This window comes from Felis catus, chromosome A3, assembly GCF_018350175.1.
Source record: "Felis catus isolate Fca126 chromosome A3, F.catus_Fca126_mat1.0, whole genome shotgun sequence".
Classification (NCBI taxonomy): domain Eukaryota; kingdom Metazoa; phylum Chordata; class Mammalia; order Carnivora; family Felidae; genus Felis; species Felis catus.
The window spans coordinates 49,695,708-49,712,895 of NC_058370.1; the positions used below are offsets into that span (position 1 = coordinate 49,695,708).

Below are 17,188 nucleotides of genomic sequence, written 5' to 3' on the forward strand. Positions count from 1 at the left end.
AGTTATCAAATAGTAATATGTTAAGAGCTCAAATAATGCAAGTGGATGTATAGCAGGTAACAGGAGCCCCTGCTCTCCTATCTCCCACCTGCAGCCTTTCTACTCAGCCACCTTTCTAATCCTGTCAGCTGTTCACATCAGGGATAGTCTCACCAAACCTGAAATCTACTCATGAAGATACATTAAACACACCCAAACTGAAGGGGCATCTTATAATTGATCCATGTGCTTAAAAAATATCAATGTCATGAAAGACAACGAAAGGCTGAGCAATGTTCCAGATTGAAGGGACATGACAACTAAATGTAATACATGATTCTCGACTGGATTCTGTATGGAAAAAGGAAATTGTGGTAACATTATGGACATTATGGAACCAATGGACATTATGGAATCAATTCGCAAAATTGAAATGTGACTGTGGGGTTAGATAAGAGGCTTGCATCCACATTTAGAAATCTGTATTTTTTTTCAGATTTAGAATATTGTAATCATACAGAGTTGTATTAAATAAAATGTATGTTCAGATTAGAATACTGTATTTAATTCAGTATTAGGTATGTATCTAATTGATACTGTATTGTATCAGATAAAAATGTAAGATTCAGATTGAGAAATACTGTATTCTGTTCAATTTTAGAATATTGTGTTCATATTCAAAATATTGATTCAGATTTTCTGAAGTTTATAACTACTCAGGTTATATAAAAGAATGTCCTGGGGCACCTGGGTGGCTCAGCTGGTTAAGCATCTGACTTCGGCTCAGGTCATAATCTTGCGGTTTGTGAGTTTGAGCCCAACGTTGGGCTCTGTGCTGACAGCTAGGAGTCTGGAGCCTGCTTCAGATTCTGTGTCTTCTTCTCTCTCTGCCCCTCCCCCACTTTTGCTATGTCTGTCTCTATCAAAAATAAGTAAAAAACATTAAAAAAAAAGTCCTTATTCTTAGGAAATACACACAGTGTTAAGAGATAAAAAGGCACAGCCACAACGGAAAAGAGAATGGAAGTTGTTTTAAAAATTAAAAATAAAACTACCGGGGCGCCTGGGTGGCGCAGTCGGTTAAGCGTCCGACTTCAGCCAGGTCATGATCTCGCGGTCCGTGAGTTCGAGCCCCGCGTCAGGCTCTGGGCTGATGGCTCGGAGCCTGGAGCCTGTTTCTGATTCTGTGTCTCCCTCTCTCTCTGCCCCTCTCCCGTTCATGCTCTGTCTCTCTCTGTCCCAAAAATAAATAAACGTTGAAAAAAAATTTTTTTTTAATAAAATAAAATAAAATAAAACTGCCATATGATCCAGCAATCCCACTTCTGGGGGTAGATCCAAAGGAGATGAAATCAGTAACTTAAAGAGGTAACTTCACCCTCATATTCATAGCAGTATTATTTATAATAGCTGACACATGGAAACAACCTAAGTGTCCACTGACAGATGAACAGATAAAGAAAGTGATATATGGGGTACCTGGTGGCTCAGTCGGTTAAGCACCAACTTCAGCTGAGGTCATGATCTAGAGGTTTATGAGTTCAAGCCCTGCATCAGGCTCTATGCTGACAGTACAGCCTGCTTCAGATTCTGTGTCTCTCTTTCTGCCCCTCCCCTGCTCATGCTCTGTTTCTCTCTCTCAAAAATAAAATAAAAACATTTAAAAAATTTTTAAAGAAAGTGATATACATATAATATATAATATTATAATATATAATAACAATAATGGATTATTATTCAGCCACGAAAAAGAAGGAAATCCTTCCTTTTGCAATAACATGGATGGACCTGGTGGGGGTGGTTATGCTAAGTGAAATAAGTCAGATAGATTTTTGGGGGATATGACTTGATTGTTGGTTCACCTATGAACTGGACCCTGGCAATCTGGCTCCTCACCCCCTCCCCTGTTCTTAGAATATGTATTCTACTTGCTTTTCCCCACTCTAGAGGTTTCCCCAAGGACACAACCTTGAGAAAGTGAATGTGGTCCTGAGACCATCTGGGCAGTATATATGACTAAACCCAGTAAAGGCCTCTGTAAAAACTTTTAAGATCTGGCAGGTGGGTGCAGAAATCTATTTGTCTTGCTGCCACCCAAGACAAGCCTCATACGTGAGTTTTCTTTGTGTATTAGAATGCCCACCTACCAACCTTGAGTGGCCGCCTCTTTATTTCTCTCTGCCTTCAGTGTACAGTTGCAGGTTTCAGATTTTACCTAGGATGCTCCCAAGGGGCTTACAAACCAACACAGAGAAAGACAAATACTATATCATCTCACCTATATGTGGAATCTGAAAAAACCAAACCCATAGAAACAGAGAGTAGAATGGTGACTGCCAGGGCAGAGGAGTGAAGGAAATAGATAGATATGGTCAAAAGGTACAAACTTTCAGTTATAGGATAAATAAATTTGGGAGATCTAAGGTACGGCATGGTGACTATATTTATCAGTACTGTATTGCATACTTGAAAGTAGCTATGGGAGTAGCATTTTAATGTTCTCACTATAACAACAACAAATGATAATTCTGTGAGGTGAAGCATGTGTTAACTAACCTATTTCAGCAAACATTTTGCAATATATACATGTATCAAATCATTATATTGTACATCTTACATTTACAAAATGGCCTATGTCAATAATACCTCAATAAAGCCATAAAAAAAATAAAGGGGCAGATTTTGTATGCAACTTCCTCTCAAATGGTTCAGATATGTATGTATGTATATACATAGTGTGTGGATAGTTTATTGTATTTATACTGCTAAACCAAAGGAAACAATATTGATTTCTATCTCTTGTTCTTCTGTCATTTCTGAAAATATCTCCTGAAATCATGAATGTTTCTCATGCACTGATATGCTGCCTCCTGATACTCTCAGCCAGCTGGGAGTATGACTCTGGGAGTGTGACATATTAGGAATCTTTCCAAATTGGCCTTGCAATTTTTAAAAATCTGCTTTGGGGCTTTTACAGCCACATTTCAGCCAGAAAACAATTTTGAAAGCTGGAAATGATTCAGTCCTGCTGTCAGTCTGTGGTCAGGCTTAAATTTGACCTGCTGCATGATTTTAGTAAGGATTTTAAAACACTTGTATAAAATGCCTGCTTGTTTCCTCATTATTAAATTGGCACTTTCGAGAACCAGACAGGAGACATGAGCAAAGTGCAGATTTCTCATCAAAAAAAGTTTTCACACTGTGTTTTTAAAAAGTTTTGTTTTTGTTTTTTAATTTGAGAGACAAAGAGCATGAGAAAGGAGGTAAGGGGCAGAGGGAGAGAGAATCTCAAGGTGGCTCCACACCCAAGCCACGTGGGTGGGGGTGGAGTGGGGGGTGGGAGAGGGCCCATCACAGGTCTCATTCCCAAGACTCTGGGATCATCACCTGAGCCTAAGAATCAGATGATTAACTGACTAAGCCACCCAGGCACCCCTAAAAGAGTTCTTGTCCAGTGTGAACTTAGTCTTAAATTGAAAAAGAGGTATTACTATTTTAATAATATTAATATTAACAACAAATTTATTTTATTTTTACATACCAACTTTACAGAACTTAGAAAACATGAAAAAAGACCAAAAGTCTGTCCTACTTTGTTCCTGGAGCTCTTCCTAAATGTTATTTACACAAAGCATTCCAACAGGTTACTACTATTCCATCCTGTACTTAGTTGGTACCATGTTGTTAAATAATGGTGGTAAGTATTCTCATTTGAGTCTTGATATTAATAGGAATGCCATTAATAGTCATAATGATAGCTAATATTTATTTTGCTTTCTCTGCATGCCAGAAACCAAGCTAAGTACATTACTCATGTTCTCTCATCTAATCTTCCGGGAAAATGAGTGTTCTATTATTATCCCCATTTTATGACTGAAAAAAGTGAGAGATCAAAAAGGTTATGTAATGCATCCACAGTTACAAAGTGAGAAGGTAACAGAGCTACCTCAAAGACTGTGTTTTTATATATATGTATATGTGCATTATAAAATATTGAGATGCTGTTTTTGAAATAAGCATCCTTCTATTCCTACCTTTAAGGTTTTTTTTTTTTTAAAGAAATAGGTATTTGTTGGGGCGCCTGGGTGGCGCAGTCGGTTGAGCGTCCGGCTTCAGCCAGGTCACGATCTCGCGGTCAGTGAGTTCGAGCCCCGCATCGGCTCTGGGCTGATGGCTCAGAGCCTGGAGCCTGTTTCCGATTCTGTGTCTCCCTCTCTCTCTGCCCCTCCCCCGTTCATGCTCTATCTCTCTCTGTCCCAAAAATAAATAAACGTTGAAAAAAAAAAAAAAAGAAATAGGTATTTGTTGAATGAATCTGTTAAGATAGCTTTTTGTTTATCTGGGTTGTCAATAAAATGTTTAAATAATTTTCTTTCACAATATTAAATTCTCTTTGGATTCCTGGGGTAGACCTTCTGTCGTCCAAGATTGTTTCCAGCATACTATTAAATTCCAGACACTGACACTTTATTTAGGAATTTCATATTCCCATTAGTGGTGCTAACTAGAGAGTTTTGAGGAGAGTGGCTACACTGTCTTCATTGGGTTTTGGAATCCAGGTTATGTTAGGGTTAGAAACCCTTTCACCTCTTTCTATGCTCAGCAGCAACTTATATACCATGAAAATGATCTCTTCCTTCAAAAATGTCAAGAATTCACACGTAACCCCATCTAGATCTAGAGCCACTTTATAATACAATTGACTTTCTTGGTTAGTGATTTTTCAAATCCCATGTTTATTCTAGAGTTAATGTTAGTAATACGTATTTTTCCAGAAAATGTGCCCATTTGTGGGGGAGTTTTAAAACATATCAGTATACTTGCCAGTCGTGAATAGTATTTTCTTATGTATTTAAAATTGTCTACATTACTCATTCTGGTCCCTTTCTCTTTGCCTCTTCCTGTTTGTTCTTTCTTTATAATATTTCATAGAAATTTGTCCACTATTTGTATATTTTTATGTAAAACTAATTGTTTCTTTATTTCATTCTGCTTTACATATTTGTTTACTTCTACTTATATCTTTCTTTCCATTTATTTAGAGTTAGTTTTTAATCACCAATATTTAATTAATATGAAACATGAAACAATATGCCCTATTGTTAACATTTTTAGAGGTTGCGCAATATTTTATTCTATGAGTGCGATGTATATTAGTTAAACAGGTTACTAGCTCAAATTCAACCCTGGATAAACTAAGGATGAGAGATGGAAGCAAGAATCTTATGACCAGCTGGAAGGCAGAAGATGGTCCAGAGCAAGTATGGCCACTTGGCTTAGAGCCTGGCATGCTGCCTCTAGACAGGAAAGATAGAACATAACTTCTAGAGTTCTTCACCAACACCTGCTCTTTCGCTGTGCAGTGTCAGGATTCAGCAATAATTTCTATGAGCCAGAATGAATAAAAGAAGGTAGTGCTCATGGTTTTCTGCTTCTGCAGTAAGGATAGGTGATATTTAATTCTCACAGAGTATGGAATTAACAAGGATGAGAAAAATAGGCCAAAGGAAGGGATCCTTTGTGTTCTCATGGAGAGATGAGAGAAAGCAGGCCCAGCCTGACTGCACTGATTTCCAGAGAAAGCCTCTCAAGCTCCCCACTTTCCTTCCCCATTCTGCCTTCTTCATGAAGCTTCACATTTCCCCCTCAAACCTAAGTCTCTCTGAACTTGAACTCTAAAAGGTGAATTAGACCCAGCCACCACCCTATGGGAGTTTACAAAGCTACACATGACACGTGCTGCAGCCTGGAAAATGAAATCCTTCAATCCTTCAATCCTGAGATTGAAAAGGGCCAATAGGAATGGGGGATGGGGGGAGAGCTTCATTAGGGGATCAGTGATCTTGGAGATACACATATGTGTAACAGAAATAGTGCCTTGAGAAGCAAACACACCACACAATGTTTATTCTTAAATAATAAATAAATTGCAAAGGAAATACAAGAAACAAAACATTCATGAAATCCAAGTTGCTAAAGTGCTTTCAAACATAAATTTTAAAAGACCAAGAAGCTTTGTCTGACCTTAAAACACTGTTTATAGATATTAAACACAGCCCCATCCTATTTCAGAAGGGAAGGGAAAGTATGGGTTGCTTTCTTGTTTATGAGTTCTGATATGCACAGCCTATCAAATGACACTCAGGATAATACAAAGTATTGCTTAATGAGAAAAGTGAAATGTCCAAAGCCAAGTTCAAGGTAAAGATACTATAATTCATTCATATGTCTGTATGGGGTCTTTGCTATTTATAAAGACATCTGATTCTCTGGATATTAAATACATTTATATTTTCAAATTCAGATGGAGGACATCAGACCACCTATTAAATTACACAGTATATTGAACCAAATATATTGAACCAAATCTCAAATGAGGCCCAGCAGTGAATACACTTTTTGAACTTTAAATCCTCCCTTCTCAAGTTCTACAAAAAAGAAGTAAAATTTTACATAAAATTAACTGCCTTTAAGGAATGGTTTCCATTCTAGGGTGAAATGGGCTTTCCCTAAGGTACCCATTTGTCTTCTTAAAGCAAGTGGCATTACATTTTATCCTGACACTGGAAGAAGAAAACCCAACTGAGAGTCCTTGTCTTAGACAACTGTTATCTTGTGGAAAATGCCATAAGGGATGAACTTGCCAGCCTCATCAGGCTCCCACCTTCCCTGGCTGGAGCCCCTCCAGCCCTGAGGAGTCTGAGCATCCTCTAGCATTGGTGCCCTGGTGTACTTTCTTGGTCTCCTGCCGGGCAGAGCTGGAGAGATCAATGGCCATATCTTCCAAGCCATTCTCAGGGCTGGCTTCATCTGAGCTTCTCTGGGATCCTGTCTGCCTTGGGCTAGAACCTTCCTGGAGTTGGTCTGAGTCCCAGAGTCCTGTCAGCTTTTCTTCACTTCCTGGTTTCCTTATCATCCCTGTGGATTTTTTATGCATCCCTTGCAAAAAAGAAGAGAAAAAATAAAAATAGGTATCTCCAAATTCAGCAATTTTGTAAATTCTTCCTTGTCTAGCTTCTCTAAATCCCATTAGAAATGTCCTCATCATAAGGGCACCTGGGTGGCTCAGTTGGTTAAGCATCCAACTTCTGCTCAGGTCATGATCTCACAGTTTGTGGGCTGGAGCCCTATGTGGGGGTCTGTGCTGACAGCTCAGAGCCTGGAGCTTGCTTTGGATTGATTCTGTGTGTCCCCCTCTCTCTGCCCCTCCCATGCTGATGCTCTGTCTCTCTCTGTCTCTCAATAATAATTAAACGTTAAAAAAAATGCCTTCATCAGCATCTGTCTCCAGGGCCTCTAGGGGAACCAGCTAGGCAACTACCCCCATTAAGGGTTAAATCTAATATCTGTCTGTGGGGTGTACCCAACAAAGGTGCCTTATTTGGATATCACAGTAATTGTTCAAATTTAATTGTTGCCAATATTTTAAAATCAGGAGATTTTACATCAAAAGCCAGATTTCCAGCTTCTCTGGAAGTAAGAGTGTCTGGCAGCACTGAGCCCACTTTCTTACAAGGCCACAGATATGCAGATGCCAGTGAGCATCACTGCCCCACAACTGACCTGCTTGTGGAAGTTCAGAAGGGTGAACTTGGTTCCCTGCCCCAAATTCTGTCTCTTCAGTCTTTGAGGGCAAAGTCAGGACCATATTTACTATTGGTATCTCTAGTCTCAGCATAGTGTCTGGGGGTAGGGGCTAAAAAAAATGTTTGCTAAACAAAAAACCTCCTCCCCCTACCAGCCTAGAATTCCTCATACATACACCTAACTCTAATCTCCCACCCTGCCCTAGGTGCTATCTTGTGACTCATTCCTCTAAGGTGTGATCTCTGCCCATTGGTCTCTAGTAACAACAGAAAACACCAGAATGCCTAGCCTCAAAACTTGGACCTTACCAGTGTAGGCTGTTCTAGCACCAAAAGTCTAAGAGACAGAAAAGCAGGTTGTTAGTGGCAGACTGCCAGGACCCAGACCCAGACCTCCTGGCTCTGATTTGTAGGGCGTTAATCACCTGCAGGTTTCACTGCTTAGCACTGCCCTCATTACTATTACCACAAGCTCTAAGTTGTATGATTTCCAAAAATTCTAACATTTTGGAATGTATTTCACATATTACATCATTCCACTCTTAAAACCAAGGCTTAATGTGACCTTTCCACACACTGTGTACACAGTTCCAATGCAAAATAAATCAATTGACCACAGTTCAACCTTTTGAATTAATTAAAAATTGGATGTGATATTCTGGGCCCAAATCTGAGTAAATTTACATTGATTGGCTTTGCAAATGGCTGCCTTTTGTGGGAACCCCACTCCCTCCCCCAGTATCTCTGGGCCTCTTGCTGGCTGGAGGGCCCTTCTTCCTTACCCAGAAGCCATGGTGCACAGGAACCAACCAGGCCACCCTCGGTGGAGTTGAGGACAGAGTCTGGCAGCGGGATGCAGTGTCTCACCATGGCCCCATAGAGCCCATACTCCGCCATCACGCTGCTGCCACCCCAGCGCTTCTCCCGCTTCCGCCACTTGGCCCTCCGGTTTTGAAACCAGACCTAATATGAGGCAGGACAGGAAGCAGAAGAGCATACAGGAGGAGACACAGTAAAGAGGATGCTTCTAGGTTCCCCTGAGCAGGGAGTTCTAAAAGGGCCACTATCCACTCAAGTCCCAGACCTTTGAGGAGCTGTACCTACTGCTCACTCAGAACTCAAAAGGACTCATCATTGTGGGGCTAATGTGCAGTTTCCACTGAGGGTTTCCAGAAAATGAGAAATGACAAAAAATAAAATCAAAGTGTTCTTTCGCAGATTGTGTAAAGAAGTAGACTATTATGTTTCCTGATTTTTTTTAATTGATTAGAAAGAGTTCACACTGGCAATGGTCCTTTCTAACCCCCAGGTTTTGGGTTGTTGGTGATAATTCTCCTGGAAAATATTATCTTAATAAAGGAATAATATGGAATATTGTTTAGCTGTTAAAAAAAAGAGTGAGTTAGTGGCAAATCTTTCCTAGAGAAATGTTCAAGGTGCATTGTCAAACAAAAGACTAAGAAGTATAACTCAATACCTTACACACAAAATCCTGTGTGTGTAAGTATAGATATAGATGATAGACATAGAGATAGAGATAGAGATAGAGCTAGAGATAGAGATAGAGAGATAGAGATATATAAACATATTCACAGCCAGATATAAACACAGAGATGGTGTGAAGGAAGATTACAGCAGGATATTTACATTGTTTTCTCTCAAGGAGTGATAGTCAAAGATTAGATAGATAGATAGATAGATAGATAGATAGATAATAGAGTTATAGATATATATAGCTATATATGTAGTTTTTAGTTGCAGCACACATTATTGTGTAATTTTAAAGAATTAATAAATAAAAGGAAAAAAAGACATGCAGATTACAGGAAATATCTTCTTGGAATAAAAATACAGAAAGTCTCTGGCATTGTGGTACCTGCAGCCAGTGAGCCTCAGTGTGTGTCAATGGGAATGTGTTAGGCTGTCTACAGGTGGCTGTGGGTTGACCCACTGTGTGTGAGAAAAACATGTTCTCTGTGATGTCTCTGGGAAAGAGAAAAGGGACCCTAGACACCTGTATTCTGTCTTCAGGGAGCTCAGTTTTCACAGCCAGCATTTCCCGGGCATACACATCAGGGTAGTGGGCCTCGCTGAATGCCTTCTCCAGCTCTTCCAGTTGGTGGGCGGTGAAAACAGTCCTGTAGGGAAGCCCAAAGCACATACGTGGGCACACGTCCGCAGGAGGCTACCAGGCTTCCCAGACTTAGAAGACCCCATGCCTGCCTTTCCACACCCTAAAAGCCCTCCTCATGATAACTGGACATATCACCTCTGAATGATTAGCCTCTGGAAAGTCCAGAAGTTTCGTTCAAAAACAACAATAAAGTTCTTTGACATTTTTTTCTCCTCAATGAATTCTATCAACTCATTCCAAGAATATCTATTTTAAAGGTCCACAAATTTGTCTTTAAAATGCTACAAAGATTGTCCTGTAGCCTCCTATGAATAGCAGAATTATGTTCCCAAATGCCTACTATGTGCCAACCAGGAGGTCACTGGGCCTGCCATAATGCAGCATCATATATTCTCAGATACTGTGTCCTGAGGAAATAGCCAGGGAGGACAGCCTGGCTGTATACCTGTGTCGCCGCTTCTTTCTCTTGCCAAGGGTGGGGGACACCTTCAGGTCACTCCTATCTTCAGATGGGCTGTCCTCATCTGTTAGCACCAGAGAAAAGAGAGGACTTTAAAAGTGAGCATATTACCTTTTATAGGAAAGAAAGAAAGAAAGAAAGAAAGAAAGAAAGAAAGAAAGAAAGAAGGAAGGAGGAGGGAGGAAGGAAGGAAGGAAGGAAGGAAGGAAGGAAGGAAGGAAGGAAGGAAAACTTTTTAAAGGTGAGCACATTTTTCACTTTCTTCTCTGGATTTTAATATGAGGTTTGAAGTTATTATTCTGCTGGAGAATGTGAGTATTTAACAATATCCGCTAGCATTTTTAGCACTCACTATATTCCAGTCACTGTGCTTAACATTTTCCATGCATTATCACAGTTATTCTTCATAAAAGAACTCCAAGATAGCTACTAGTATTATTCTATTTTTACAGATGAGGAAACTGAAGTGCAGAGAGATTAAGTAACTTGCCCAAGATCACACAGGTAGTACATGGTGAAGTTGGGAGTCAAACCCCAGACTGCGTGAAGCTACTTGGCCATTAATGACACTCTCTATTCCCACTTAGCTCCCAAATTCATCCACTTCTTTCTGCCTCCAACTCCTCATCTTAACCAATAAACCAACATTTCTCTAAGTGGGGCGGCTAAGGTTTGACATCAAAACCTTTGTCAGACGTGCACTCCCTGCTCTCCTGTACCAATTCCAAATCTCTGGAAGCAGATCCAGGAAATTCACTCTTGACAAGATCTAGTGGTATTTTGCCTTTCATTTTCTCACAGAAAGAATTCATCCTATGAAGGTGGTTTTTGCATTTTTAATGAAACCACTAATAGAAGGCGTCATTTTATCTTACACAGAGACTTGTGAAGTGTTGTTTTTTTTAAAAAACTGAATGAAAGCTTGCTTGTCTGCTAAATTGGCATGCTTACTTTTATTATATTATTACTTTTAGTTTCAGTGGAGAGACTCAACGTACTTTTTTGCCTCATCTGCCTACTAGAGGCTTAGCTCTAGGTTTTACTACATAGTTTCTCTCAGTCTGCGTTTTCTTGTATAATTCTCCATTTTATTCCCCCCACACCCCAAACCTCTCAATTTCTTGGCCTTTGCTCTTTATAGACATTCATTGCCTTCTCTTTCCCCGTAATGCACCTCAACTTCTTTGAAGAAATAGCTGGACTTGGAACAAAATGTTGAGCATAGCTGCAATGAAATTGGCAAGGTTGCTTCCTTTCTCATGTGTGCGGGAGGACGGAAGGCAACGCAAGGAAAAAAGCGCGGTACCTAGGCTCCTATTTCAGCACCCCGGGAGGCGGACAGTTCTAGGCCTCCAGGCCCTGCGCTCTTCACTCTTTGAATCCAGCAAACCTTTGAGCCCCCGCGGGGTAGTGGGTTCTGTGCTGGTGATGAACAAGCACGCCCTGGCTCCCCCGACCTATGCCGTTCGCAGAGACCGAGGCTCAGGCGGGGGCTAGGGAAAAACCCTCAGAGACCGCTGCTTAGTCGCCAAGACCCCCGGGGTAGGTCCGGAACGGAGTGGTGGCAGTATCTGCTGTGCTGCGGGACCAGGTCCCGGAGAAGAGGCAGGGACTTAGGGAAAGACAAGGGGAAGGGAGCGAGACTGCTAGAATACGCCTCCCCCGACGGGGCCGCGCTCTGGGGTCCCGAGTTCCCTTAGATCCGGGATGCTGGGAGTAGGGGCTCAATGAGACGATGGTGAGTTACCCCTGTACGGCCCCAAGCCTGAGGAAACAGGGGCAAGACCCCGATGCGTTGGCCTGATTACCGGACGTCGAGACGCTCTCGCTGCTCTTCTGGCTGCCGAGAGGGGGCGGCGGGCGACCAGGGGCTTGCGGGGCAGCGGGTTCAGGCGCCCCGGGTGGCAGGAACGGCACGTCGGCCATGAGCAGGCAAGGCGCCCGAGGGGCCGCGGGAGGCTGTGCGCCAAAGCCGCATAGAAGGCCGAGCCCCAATGGGAGGGCCCCGCGCGCCATGCAGGAGCCCGCGAGACCCGAACCCGTACAGGGTGCGGCCACGGAGGACTCGCAGCCAGATCCTGGCCCGGGGCCGGCAGGCGCGGGCACCTCAGCTTCCAGGCCCAGAAGATCCGTAATGGCGAACCCGCGGGGGCGCAAGCCGCTGGGGGAGCTGCCAGGCACCAGCACCCTGCTCCTGGAGCGCCCGTCGCAAAGTGCGTCCCGGCATGTCATGGCTTCTCAGTCGGTGAGGCTTGACTTTCTCTAGGTCACGTTTGCGGAGAGGGCACAGCTCGGAGGATGCTTTATACTCCCTGACAGCCCGTCGGGCGCGGAAGGCCGGGAGGGCTCCAATCAGTGGGGCGCGGACGCGTCATCGCCCAGGACCCTGCGAGATGGGGACGCCACCAGTTTCCCTCCCCTCGGTCGCCGCCCTCCCAGCTGCAGTCCCCTCAATTACCTCCTTCTCTCTCCTCTCCAGCTGTCCCCCTGCCCAGTCCCCACCCGACAGCCCCCTCCCCCGTTCTCCGTGAAAGGAAAGTAGGGAGGGCACGACCCTGCTATCTGCTGGTTCCTCTAAAGAGCTGCAGTTTCCAGGCCCCGGAGTGGTCTTCCTTTCCTTCCAGATTCTCTAGGTGGAGGTCCCCCTCACAGCTACCTCGAAGGCTCCCTCCCAAGACACAGTTGCTCATTAAGACCTAGGGCCTCATTCCTAGCCACACTACCACCAGTATGACACTCACCAGCCCTCCAACTCCACCGCCAGAGCCAAGACCTTCCACGAAAACCTCTGAAGGGAGAGGAGTGGAAAACGTTTATTTAATCCACGCCCACTCCACCTCCAGCCAAATTCACCCCCAGAGCCCTAATGGCTGAGCTGCAGCGGGCCACAAAACTCACAAGAGCTGAGAGAAGGGGGAGTAGGGAGAAACAGATAAAGAGTGGACTAAGGAACGGTGCCGGTTTAGCAAACAAAAATACTGCAGATCCAGTGAAATTTGAATTTCAGATATACAATGAACTTTTTTTTTTTTTAGTATGAGTATGTATCAGTATTTTATCTGACAGTTCTAAATTGGGTGTGTAGGGGGGGCGTAAATTGGAACATAGGACCTGTCTACTGGGACACACCCCTCTTCACGGAGGCAAACAAATTACTGTCAGATTTTACAATTATTCAAAGAAAGACTTTCCTGTGAAACTCCCTGGCTTGTTGAAGTTGGCGCCAAAGCACGTGAGTAAATCACTCCTGGCTCACAAGTGAAATTTGTGAAAATTTGAGTCCACTCAACCCGAATCGCTCGAAACCCTGAGCCCACCCTTCCCAAACATAGAACCATGGACACAGAATCTCCTCAGTCCCACCTCCTAAGGGCCCAGCGGTCTGAGGTCGCCCAGCGAGCAGGCGGCAACTCTCTGAGACCACCCGTACGCGGCGTTGTCTCCCTGAGCGCGCCAGAGAGGACCCCGAGTCAGGGAAAGTGGGTTTCCCGCTCCCTGCGCCTTCGAGTGGGGCCACTGTTAAACATGCAGATTAAACGAGGGGTTTCAGATAAAGATAATTACAAGAGGCTGCGCATTAGCTTTCCATTATTAAAGGAAGACCCAAATCTCCCCCTCGCAAGCTGTTCCTGGGATTAGCAAAACAATAACTTTCCTCTGAGATAATTGTCATTTGAATCGTTCAGGGGCGGGGGCGGCTTTAGACGCCAGCGTCGTTTTCGGCTCCGCCAGGAATTTTCCCCAAATTTATCTCTGGGTTTAAAGTAGGGTGTTGGTGGTAAAGGACCAAACCAAAGTGCTCTAGCTCTTTGCCCTGCAGAATAGTCGTTTTGTAATTCAGAATTTGGGGCCGCAGTTTAGGAAGACACCTAACGATCCACACATTTTGCAGACCAACTCCTGGGCCAACAGGCTGAACCACTGGCCCTAGGGTGGCCCAACCCGGGTCACTCGTAAGGGGAGGGTCTAAGAGGCGGCTCCCCTGCTAGCCCGGATGCTCTCGCAGCTCTAGCAGTTTGGAGTGCCGACAGCTTCCCCTCGCCTCCACTAGGGTCTTGAAGTCTCCCTCCCCTCCCCTCTGCAGAAGAGGCAGGTGATCACCGAGAGGACAGACCTCAAGTGGATGGCTAGGAATCCCAAAGTACCAAAAGGTAGGGCGGGAGGAGCCCAACTTCGGCCACCCCACACGGTGGGGTGAGCCAAGAGCACACCGGTTAAACCCATTCTGAAGGATCTTACAAAACCTCTTTTGCAGATGAAAACTACTGAGGCTTATTAACCCGGTCACACCGGTCACAGAGAAACCGGGAAAGCGAAGCTGAAAGAAAGCCGAGAGAAGGAGCCGGAATCAGAGCTCTAAGGGAACCTTGCAATTCCTGTATAGGAGCATCCCTACGGCCTCCTCCTGCTCCACCTGCAGGAAGGGGTCCGCCAGACCAGGTTGGAGAGACCGCTGAACTCCGGGTGTCTTCCTTTTTGAATTGTGGCGGCGACTGGAACGCAGCGCCTGAGGGCACTCTCATGGTCTCCTCCCCAGTGAGAAGTGCCTCCCCTTCTCTCTCGCAGCGCTAATCCAGGTCCACACTCCCATCCCCAGCAGCCTGCGGCGGAAGGTCGCCTACCGCGCAGGACTCTGCGGGATCTGCTCAGAGGCCCGGCGCCCAAGGATGGGAACGCAGCCACCGGAGCAGGACCCAGCGCCTGGCTCCACGACCGCCACGGTGTGGGGAGCGCTTCCAGTCGTTTAGGAGACTGGGAAAGGAGAGTGCGAGTTGGTCCCCGAGCCTACCCACACTCCGCGAGTCCCCTTGCGCCCCTTGCAGTTAGAGAGTCTATGGGCGGGAGCAAGAATTTGGGGAACTTCGACCCTGAAAGGGTGAAGGGTAGGCTCCTCCCAGCCCCCTCTCTTCACAAACAAATCTGCAGCCAGAGGCAGAGCCCTCTCGAGCCTCTCTGCCCCGGGTCACTCTCGGAGTCATTTTGGAACCCTAAATCTGTTAAGGGGTCCGGATCTGTCTTCCTCAACTGGGATTATCCGGGATTTAACTAATCAGTAAAGGTTCCTCTGCTCATTATTTTCCAAGGAATGTTTCCATCTCCTCTCTGGGGCTAACCAGGAATGTGCGCTCCGTTTCCCCTGGTCTCCCACGGATCCCAGCTCTTCTCAGCAGACCAGGTGTGAGTGGCTCAACAGAGATGACTCCTCAGCTTTTCCGAGACGGCCCTGGCCAGGCTGGCAGCATTAGAGATACAATCGGAGTAGGATAGACACGGGTGAAAAAAATGTATTGCCATGTGAGTGCACAAACAAGCCCATTCATTCATTCCTCTTCTGATTTACTTCCTGCCTCTCTGGCTGCTCCTTCTTCCATATCGCCCCTCAAAGGCTGTGTAGACACTGCTCTGCCCTGTCCACCATCTCATGCCCTGACCATTCTGCCTACAGGCAGCCCAGCCTCCAGTGCCAACCCGACCACGTCTTTGCCTGGGGTCTTTGTCTGGTCTCCAGAGGCCACTTTGCCTCCTAGCCAGAGGTGCCAAGGCTTAACAGGCCCTGAGAAGCCCTGGACCACCAGCCCCAGGCCTAGGGTAGAATAACTCACACTTGCATTCTATTCTGCTTCCCAGAAGTCCCCAAAAGGGTGTGCCCCAGTTACTTGCTAATTATTACATTTCAATTTGCTTTCTTCCTAGGTGCTGTAGGTGCCCCACCCAGACTCCCATTCTTGGGCTCTGACACCTCCCTTCAGCTGCCTTGACTGTAGGCTGCTAACAGCTCACCATTGCCCCTAATGAGAATTGCCCTCTGCTGACAAAAGCCCTTAACCTAGACCCTTCTATCCCCACATCCACAATGTCTGACTGACATATTAGACTGATACAAAGCTACCGCTTGCCTGCAGAGGGACAACTCTGCAGAGCCTTTTTTGCTCCAAACTTCTTTCTGCTCATAGATCAGGCCAAGGCTCAGCTGGACCTACGAGCACACCCTTGCCTAATTCCTCCTTCTTTTCTGACCTCCCTCACCCCTGAGACCTCTTCAGACCCTTCCCCAATAAAGCTCATACATCCTACTCTCTGTTCAGCTCTACTTCTAGGGACCTGTTCCCACCTTGCTTCCCCACTCCCCTACTGGTGTTGTCCCAAAGCATCTCCCAGATAAATGACTTATGCTGGAGTGCTTGACTCAGAGCCTGCCTCTAGGAAAAACCAGACTCACACGTTGTATTTCTCAAGCTCCCTTGGGCATTCTTCTCTCTCCCGCATGTGAGATCCCATGATTCAGTCATCATCTGCTTGCCAAGAACTGCCAAATCTGTCTCCAGCCTGGGTACATGCTCCTTCATGCACATCTATGGCCTTCTGGACCTCTGTCCCAGTCTCACAGAAGCACCAAAGCACAGCCCACCAGTGCTGAATGCAACATCTGCACCCTCCAGTGTACATCTCCCCAAGACTTCTTCACCTTCACCCCACAGGCCCAAACAGCACGCTGCCCACAGGTCTACCTTCAGTTGCCAAAAATAACATAAATAACGACAAGGGCTAATACGTCTTAGGTTCTTACTATGGGCAGCTACTATTGCATATGCTTATCAAAAGGATCATGTTTCATCCTGACCACAGCTCTAAGGGTGGATGCTATTATTGTCCTATATCTTTCAGGTAAAGAAGCAAAGATTTAGGGGGACAAATAATCACATAAGTTACCCACATTCACCCCGCTGCCAAGTGGCAGAGCCAGGATTTGAACCAAACAACTGTGAGACTAATGCCTGGTTCTGTTCCACTAGCTAGCCTGCATCTGTCTTCAAGTTCTCCTCCCTGCCCATCACCACACTGTGGGTCAGGAGAAGTTTGCACTTTCTGAAGGGAAATGTATTTGTCAGTCTAGGGCTACTCAGTATCCAAACAAGTCTTGAGGTGCCCACAAAGATGGTACCTCAAGGTGGGGTAGATGCTTTCTCTTCCCACTCTCTGGCAGTTCAGTTACCTGGGACCTCCCCCCAAAGACTGAGGAAGAGGTGG

The 17,188-nt window shown here is 45.1% G+C and overlaps 1 protein-coding gene across 1 annotated transcript; it reads right to left on the reverse strand.

The window, feature by feature from the left end:
* Window positions 1-5,869: 5,869 nt before the first annotated feature.
* VSX1 (visual system homeobox 1) lies at window positions 5,870-12,850 on the reverse strand. Its single transcript, XM_019826923.3, has 5 exons — window positions 11,968-12,850; window positions 10,145-10,223; window positions 9,580-9,703; window positions 8,348-8,528; window positions 5,870-6,918 (listed from the first exon to the last, which is right to left on the reverse strand). Exons 1-5 carry the CDS (start codon window positions 12,389-12,391, stop codon window positions 6,632-6,634), a joined length of 1,095 nt encoding a protein of 364 aa, XP_019682482.3. The 5' UTR covers window positions 12,392-12,850; the 3' UTR covers window positions 5,870-6,631.
* Window positions 12,851-17,188: the final 4,338 nt, after the last annotated feature.

Bases quoted from the DNA above. Each gene is read 5' to 3' on its own strand.
- VSX1 (XM_019826923.3), bottom strand. From the start codon at position 12,391: ATGACATGCCGGGACGCACTTTGCGACGGGCGCTCCAGGAGCAGGGTG. The intron at 10,224-11,967 runs GTAATCAGGCCA...TGGTGCTAACAG, and splicing joins CGAGAGCGTCTCGACGTCCG to ATGAGGACAGCCCATCTGAA. The intron at 6,919-8,347 runs GTAAGGAAGAAG...CTTTTTTGCAAG, and splicing joins CTGTGCACCATGGCTTCTGG to GGATGCATAAAAAATCCACA.